Here is an 8,031-nt window from a genome sequence, read left to right as displayed (position 1 = left end):
GCCAGAGTCACCTTTACTTCCTGAGTAGACTGAGATCCTTTGAAGTAAACAGCCCTCTTCTTCACATGTTCTACCAGTCTGTTGTTGCCAGTTCAGTGTTCAGTGCAGTGATATGTTGGGGCAATGGCATCAACACTGGTGATGCCAACGGGTTCAATAAACTGATTAGAAAGGCTGGCTCTGTTGTAGGAGTCAAATTGGACACACTGGAAGCTGTCGTAGAATAAAGGACTCGATGAAATCCTGGCAATTCTGGACAATATTTTTAACCCTCTGCATACCACCATTGCTGAACAGAGGAACACTTTTAGTGATAGACTAAGACAAGTGCCTTCTGCAAAGAGCTCTATATGAAGACGTTCTTAGCCATTAGACTCTATATTACATTTCAATTTACAGAATTATCTGCTCTCTCGTCATGAACTCACGCAAAAAATAACACATAGCTTGTTTAACTTCAAATATGCATTTATTTAATAAAAAATCGATCTTCAATGTCCTACCGAATGTGGTTAAAAATAAAAAGTTACAAGTGACCATTAGCAATGCAAAGTTGACTGCTACACATAACTTACTGTAAGTAATTACAACGATGTGTATAACATTATACACAATAAATACATCAGAAATAAATATCTCCTTGTTAAGTTAATAAAACATGTTATTTTGGGGGGAAACTAGTACTGTTTCCTTGCGTCTTGGTTTTCTTTCCTCAGTTATTAATTCGTGATCTCCCCTGGTGTCCGGGTTTCCAACCTGCTGTTGAACAGCGGTTCGTTATCTCCTGGAGGAGGATGAACATCTCCCCGACAACCTTGGCCTCACTCGCCTCGCCGAGCTGGAATAAACGAACCAGAGTAAGAAATTAACATCAGTTGAATGAATTCAGTGCAGGAAAACTAAGAAGTCTTCTACACGAAACATAGCGCCGAAAAGATGGTTACAGAGAGTCACGTGAATACCGAATGCTGAACTCTACCGAGGTCAATTCTTTTCTCACTCTTGATTGTGTCACGTTGTTGAAACGTAACCGAATTTGTACAGGTGATTCCCGAGTACCACACTACTAGCACAACAGTTTTATGTCATGAATCTGATCTGCACAATGTGCATGAATTCTTAGTAAATTACCTTCTCCACTTTCTGCTTCAGTCGTTCGATGTTTTTGTTGGCTTTCGTTTTATCTTCAGTATCCTGAAAAGAACACAACCAATTCAAACACAAGAACTGGTTTCAGCGCCCGTTCCAGTCAGCGGTACTTTCGCACAGTTCCCCTCCCTTCTACCACTGAGCCCCGATTTGAACTGTTTGCCCACCAGCAGAGTCATAACACTGCGTATTTAATTATTCGTTTGAAATGCGAGCGATATCAAGTCTACGTTCTCTCGAATTGGTTCAATCAGAACAGGAAACACTTACGCAAGCAGACATGTGCCGTTTCATCAGAACGGCGAGAAACTCTTTAACGTCGTTTAGATGCGAATATTTGGCGTGCAATTGGTCAGGTTGGAGAACGGTTCCAAGGTAGAAGTCAATCACCTCTTTGAGAACGTAGCAGCTACCAGATTCCTGCAAAGCAAACCATGGATCTTACAGGTATTCTCCAAAACGGAACGATACTGTGAATTGATAACGTGTGTTCGGTGAGATTAAAGAGCATCGCACCAATACAATGTCATACCTCCAGGCCTCCAAATAGATCCTTTCCCACTAGTCTCGTCTCCGTGTCCTCGTCGTGCTTTTGAGCCTGTGAAATGATGGGTATGGATTAGAGATGTTTTTAAAAAGCTTGAACCAACATTAATCTGAATGCAGAATGAAAGACAAATTCCTTTACTTACATCTTTAGACAGGGCATGGACCTTATGTCTCATTTGTCGTAGTAAATGTCCTTCTACCTGACAAACTGCACTCGCTGCCCCGGATTTCAAACTTGGAGCAGTGCTCCCTGGGACTGCAAAGCCACCAAGTACCAACACAACTACAGTCGCGAGTGAATACATTCTGAAAACAATCTATCAGTCAGATCTAGCCCACTTGCAAGTCAAAACTATCTTAAATTCGCTGCACCTCAATCAAGATTGAGATAAGGCTGACAACCAAAAGTGAAAAAGATGTGTTGAGCTAGCCCGCTATCTGCTGCTCTGAACATACAGCTGTGTGCAATGTTTATATATCTATCAAAGGTAGGACTGAAATCTCCCTCAATGATCTGATGACGTGTGGAGTTTACTCGATAAATTTCCGCTTTCTAGCAGGTAATTGTAGTTCGGGTTTTGACGATTGTGCAAATTTGCAGAGTTCTAGTAAAATCAAGTCAGCGTTTTAAAATGAATCATGATCATTCAGGAATTGTATCTAATTATTTTTATTACTCTTTCAATAATGTTAGTTCCCCATCTAATATCTTATGATATCATACCCTAGTTTCATTTTAGCCAAACAAATATCATGAACCTTGATTGTGAGAATCACTTAATATTGCCAGATCGGTCTCCTCCAGTCTAGAGAGCCCCCAGGCGGAAATTTAAAAAAAATATTCCGGACCATTTAACTCGAGAAGATAATGAGTTGATGTATCCTTGAAGGCTGTGGGGTCAGATAATAAGGTGATTGAAATGAATGTGGAACGCTTGCCTATATTAATGCAAGAATTAGAAATGCAAACCCTTCTTAAGCGGCATTTTGAACAGCTCTAGCCACCACACTGCCGGGAAGAAGCGTCTGGATTTACAAGGATACGTTGGAGAGTTTAAAAGAATTTATCATAGGGAAAGGATGGACAAAATAGAGTTACTTTCTTTGGAATAAATAAGACTAAGGGAAGACTTGACAGGGTGTATAATTTAAATTACAATTATTAAAACTGTGAGGGCTCTGGGTAGAGTAAATAGCTGAGGTATCAATGTCTGGAAAGGACATAGATTTAAAGCCATTGGTAAAAGGAACAGGAGAGTTGAGGGAGTGTACTTAGAGAGTTTTGATATGTATGGTTACAAACCTAGAGGTGAAAGTGAATTAGACTAGGAGAAACTTACTCAACTGGCACAAACATCATGCATTCAATAGGCTCTAATGCTCTAAATTCTCAATGTTCCTACAAGTTAACTAATATAAATGATGTATCCATCTCCAAACACACAAAATGCTGGAGGAGTTCAACAGGTCAGGCAGCATCCATTGAAATGACCAAACAGTCAATGTTTCAAGCCAATACAAGGGGCTCAGCCCAAAACACCAACTGTCTGTTCATTTCCATGAACGATGCCTCACCTGATGAGTTCCTCTAGCATTTTGAGTTTGTTGCCTTGGAGTTCCAGCCTCTGCAGAATTTCTTCCGTTCATGTATCCATCTAGTTCCTTAAGTAATAGGCTCAGAATTCTGCCACATTCTTCAAAGTCACCGCTGAAATATCAGAAGATTTCCCGCTAGTGACAGGAACTTTCTTCTCAGTTTATCATGGGTACTCGACAAGAAAGGATTAGCTTGGTTTTAAACTTCTACAGTTTTTCCTCTGCAGAGCAGAAAATGTTTCTGCCTTCTCCCCAAATTATCCACTCTATTGCACTTCTAACTATTCTAAGTTCGAAGGTCAAAAGTTCAATGTAAATTTATTCCTTTACCCAACATCATTAAGACCTTTTTTTAAAACCATTTTACTTTTTTATTCACACAGTCACTACATGACCACCCTCATAAAATAAACCACCTGTCCTTGGCAGTTACTCCCCCACTGCAGAGCAGATTCAATGAGCCAAATGGCCTAATTCTATTCCTATATCATATCTTTTTGTTCTGCATTCTCAAAACTGTGTGCTCAGCTCTCTAGTGTGTTTCAATTCACAGTCTACCCACATCAAAGATTGAACATAATTGCAAGGTGCTGTTATTTAAATATTCTTTGCTGAAAGGAAATACCTTGGTAGTGCTTTTCTCAGTTTCTAAAAATAAATCAATAAATGTATAATTCTTTCATTTTAGTGGGAAAATCTGTTCCAGTTATAGCAGCAGGTGTACATACAGGGCAAAGAAATAACAAAATGAAATCCACAAAAGCTAAAAATCTGAAATTCATGTTATCATTCAATAAGGGGAAAAAAGCAGATTGTGATGATTTGGCTGTGCATCTTTTAATAGGTTTGATGATCGTGCTACAATTAAAATATAACTTACCTTTATCCCTTACAGACTCCTTTTAAAATGTTACGTACTTGCCGCATCTCCCACTCGGTACTACAGACCTTCATATATATTGTAGAACTTCACATCAAACCACAATCAGAAACATTTATTTAATATGGCATGTTTTACTGCCAATTCTCTAGGGTTCCAGAACAACACGCTTTAAAGTTCAAAGTAATTTTATTATCAAAGTGCATATATGTCACCATATACAATGCTAGGATTCATTTCCTTCTGGGTATACTCGGCAAATCTATAGATTAGTAGCTATTACAGGGATCAATGAAAGGGCAGCCAGAGTACAGAAGACAACTAACTGTGCAAGTGGAAATATAACTAAACACGATAAATAATGAGAACATGAGATAATAAGATAAAGTGTCCTTATCTCATTATATGCTAGTCCTTAAAGTGAGATTGTTGTTTGTGGGAACATCTCAATGATCGAGCAAATGAGTGTAGTTATCCCCCTTTATTCAAGAGCCTGATGGTAGAGGGGTAGAAACTATTCTTGTACCTAGTGGCATGAGTCCTGAAGCTCATGTACTATCTGATGGCAGCAGTGAGAAGAGAGCATGAGCTAGGTGGTGGGGATCTCTGATGATGGACACTGCTTTCCTATGATAGGGTTTCATGTAGATGTGCTCAATGGTTGGGAGGGCTTTACCCATGATATACTGGGCCAAATCCACTACTTACTGTAAGATATTCCATTCAATGCATTCGTGTTTTCATACCAGGCTGTGATGCAGCCAGCAAATATACCCTCCACTACACATCTATAGAACAACAGAGCATGGTATAAATATAGCTCAGTTAGTCTATAGCATGGGCAGAATGAACACTAGGGAGAAAATTAATTGGTCTTCTACTCGCCAATACACAAGTGATGTTATCTATGGCAGAAAAGAGCTGGTTGTGGAATACAGGAGGAATAGAGACAGGCTATCCCCTATTGACATCAATGGATCTGGAGATGAGAGGGTGGATGGCTTTAAGTTTCTCGGCATACACATCACTGAGGATCTCACATGGTCTGTACACACCAGCTGTGTGGTGAAAAAGGATCAATGGTGCCTCTTTAACCTCAGATAGTTGAAGAAGTTTGGTTTGGGCCCCCCAAATCCTAAGTACTTTCTACAGGGACACAACTGAGAGCATCCTGACTGGCTGCATTCCTGTCTGGTACATGAACTGTACTTCCCTCAATCGCAGGACTCTGCAGAGAGTGGTGCAGACAGCCCAGCGCATCTGTAGATGTGAACTTCCCACTATTCAGGATATTTACAAAGACAGGTGGGTAAAGAGGGCCCAAAGGATCACTGGGGACCCGAGTCACCCCAACCACAAACTGTTCCAGCTGCTACCATCTGGGAAACGGTACCACAGTATAAAAGCCAGGACCAACAGACTCCAGTATAGCTTCTTTCACCAGGTCATCAGACTGCTTAATTCATACTGATGCAACTGTGTTTCCAATGTTATATTGACTGTCTTGTTGTACATAATATATTTATTATAAATTACTATAAGTTGCCATTGCACATTTAGATGGAGACGTAAAGATTTTTATGCCTCATGTATATGAAGTATGCAAGTAGTAATTCAAATCAAATTCAATTCAATTCAAATGTTTTTGGTACTATGACTAGGAAGCCATCTAAGCACATCATACACTCAAGCTTGGACCATACTGTTCTTTCCAGCACAGGTTCACTGCTGTGATGGGAAGCCCAACGCATAACTGAGCGGCAACATCCTGTGCAGCACAGGGACTTCTCACTGCAAGTTGCTGGCTCACTCCTTGACAACTGGCAAGACGCCAGCCTCAGCTTCACTGAATGTTAGATCTGTCAAATGGCTAGGCTTGCCTCTTCCTTTCGTTCTGGCAATTAGCAAATAGCTGCAGTGCAAAACATATAAAAGTGGTTTCTAACCCCACTGTTGTATTTATTACGTCTGTATATTGTAATTAAGGATTTCCTTTTGCTTATCTCTCAATTCAATCTATGAGACTGATGTCACAGATCATGTTAAAAACAGCCATCCTTCCTGATAGAATTTAACTGTAGCCATAGAAACTGAACATTTTGTCTGGACTTCTCAATTAGATTATATAATTTCTCTTTAACCATCCAATAAAATCCATTTATTATTTAAAAAGTCATCCTCAATTATTTAGCAATACCACAAAAAAAAACATTTGGAGTGTAAACCTAGACTTCTAGGCAAATGCTTTCAGTTATGTGTGTAACTATCAGCATGGCTTTGGAATATTTGCTTCTAAGTCAGGCTTTAAAATGAATTCACTCTCCTTCATACCGGTTGACCTTGTCATCGTATTTGGTGGAATTGATTAAAAACAGGTCTAGCTATGCAGTCCTGTAAACATTCAACAGAGGACTATGTAGCAGCACCTAATGCCTATCAGTCCTCTCAGGGCACCAGATGTAACGTTTATCCTTGATTCAGTAAAACATGAAGATTTTGTAGTTCAGAGCAATACCAGAGGTACAGTACAAAAAGTTGGTGTGTTGTTGTTAACTTGATTGTTCTTATTAATTTTACTTCATGATTTTTCTTTGTGGAATACTGGAAGGATTTGTCATAGAGTTATAGAAAAATACAGCACTGAAACAGATCCTCTGGCCCATTTAGTCTGCGCTGAATCATTTAAACTGCCTGCTCCCATCGACTGCAGTGGGATTATAGCCCTCCATACCTCTACCATCCATGTATCTACCCAAGCTTCTCTTAAATGTTGAAATTGAGTTTGAATGCATCAGTTGCATCCATACTCTCACGACCTTCTGGTTGATGTTGATAAGTTCCCCTTACCCTTTTCACCTTTCATACATAACCCATGACCTCTCGTTGTAGTCCCACCCAAACAGTGAAAAAACCTGTTTGCATTTACCCTATCTATACAGTAAAGGGTTTCAGACCAAAATGTCAACGGTTTGCTCTTTTCCATAGATCTGCCTAGCCTGCTGAGCTCCTCCAGAACTTCATGTGTGTTGCAGAAGGGCTGCATAAGAATACAAACCATGCACCTGTTCAATCTGTGGAAGAGTCTGCATAACCCCACCTTCACCCCAATAGCAAACTCAGAAGCCACAATTTACACTTGAGCATAAATCACTTATTTTTGGTCCTGAAAGACTGCTTAAGAGCAGAGTCTAGGGAAAGGGCTACAGTCACATACTCTCTTCTTGCAGCACCATTGGAAGTCCATCTCTCCACTGAATTTGATACTGACTGGGCCAAGTGCTTTTACAGTGACTGCATCATTTAAATCTCTGCTGTCTTTCTTCCAGAATAAATAGCAATGAACAATATAGTATTGAAGGGGAACAGGCTTCTTTGGGCAATGTTCAGTGCAGCTTTACATATAAATCCAAAAGACAAGGCTAAAGCACTTGCAACAATTTTCAGCCAGAAATTCTCAGCCATGACCCTTCTCTGCCTTCCCTATCCAAACGATCACAGGTTCCAGTCTTCAACCAATTGATTCATATCTTGTAGCATGGTTGAAATATAAGATAACATAATATAACATAAGAAATGGTTGAACTCAAGGGACACAACAAAATTGTATATACAAATAATACTGTGGCTGCAGTGAGGAAGATTCATACTTTAAAAGTAGGTAAGTCCTCAGTCAAACTATTGCTGCATTGCTATTGCTGGATCATTTGGCATTATTTAAAGAGGAAATAAATATATCTTTGCATAATCAGAGAATCAAGGGCTTTATAAGATTGGTACAGGTAAGGAAATAAGGCCTGGGGTGAAAGGTGGGTCAGGTCTGAGGGTTTGAGTGGCTCACTCTGGCTCTTATTATGTTC

General features: G+C 39.7%; 1 protein-coding gene across 1 annotated transcript; it reads right to left on the bottom strand.

Moving 5' to 3' along the window:
- Window positions 1-676: 676 nt before the first annotated feature.
- LOC132397830 (interleukin-22-like) lies at window positions 677-2,003 on the bottom strand. Its single transcript, XM_059976582.1, has 5 exons — window positions 1,842-2,003; window positions 1,682-1,747; window positions 1,420-1,569; window positions 1,132-1,194; window positions 677-838 (listed from the first exon to the last, which is right to left on the bottom strand). The coding sequence occupies exons 1-5, from the start codon at window positions 2,001-2,003 to the stop codon at window positions 713-715; spliced, it is 567 nt and encodes a 188-aa protein (XP_059832565.1). The 3' UTR covers window positions 677-712.
- Between the last annotated feature and the right edge of the window lie 6,028 nt (window positions 2,004-8,031).

The sequence above is a fragment of the Hypanus sabinus genome, chromosome 8 (assembly GCF_030144855.1).
Source record: "Hypanus sabinus isolate sHypSab1 chromosome 8, sHypSab1.hap1, whole genome shotgun sequence".
Taxonomy (NCBI): domain Eukaryota; kingdom Metazoa; phylum Chordata; class Chondrichthyes; order Myliobatiformes; family Dasyatidae; genus Hypanus; species Hypanus sabinus.
Note: the sequence above shows the minus strand (reverse complement) of the source record. Positions and strands in the feature narration are given on the sequence as shown.

What these genes read in the sequence shown, in the direction of transcription:
- LOC132397830 (XM_059976582.1), bottom strand. Translation starts at nt 2,003, where the DNA reads ATGTATTCACTCGCGACTGTAGTTGTGTTGGTACTTGGTGGCTTTGCA. An exon ending in TCCATGCCCTGTCTAAAGAT is followed by an intron (nt 1,748 to 1,841) that starts GTAAGTAAAGGA and finishes ATCATTTCACAG; the next exon opens with GCTCAAAAGCACGACGAGGA. An exon ending in AACGGCACATGTCTGCTTGC is followed by an intron (nt 1,195 to 1,419) that starts GTAAGTGTTTCC and finishes TGTTCTTTTCAG; the next exon opens with GATACTGAAGATAAAACGAA.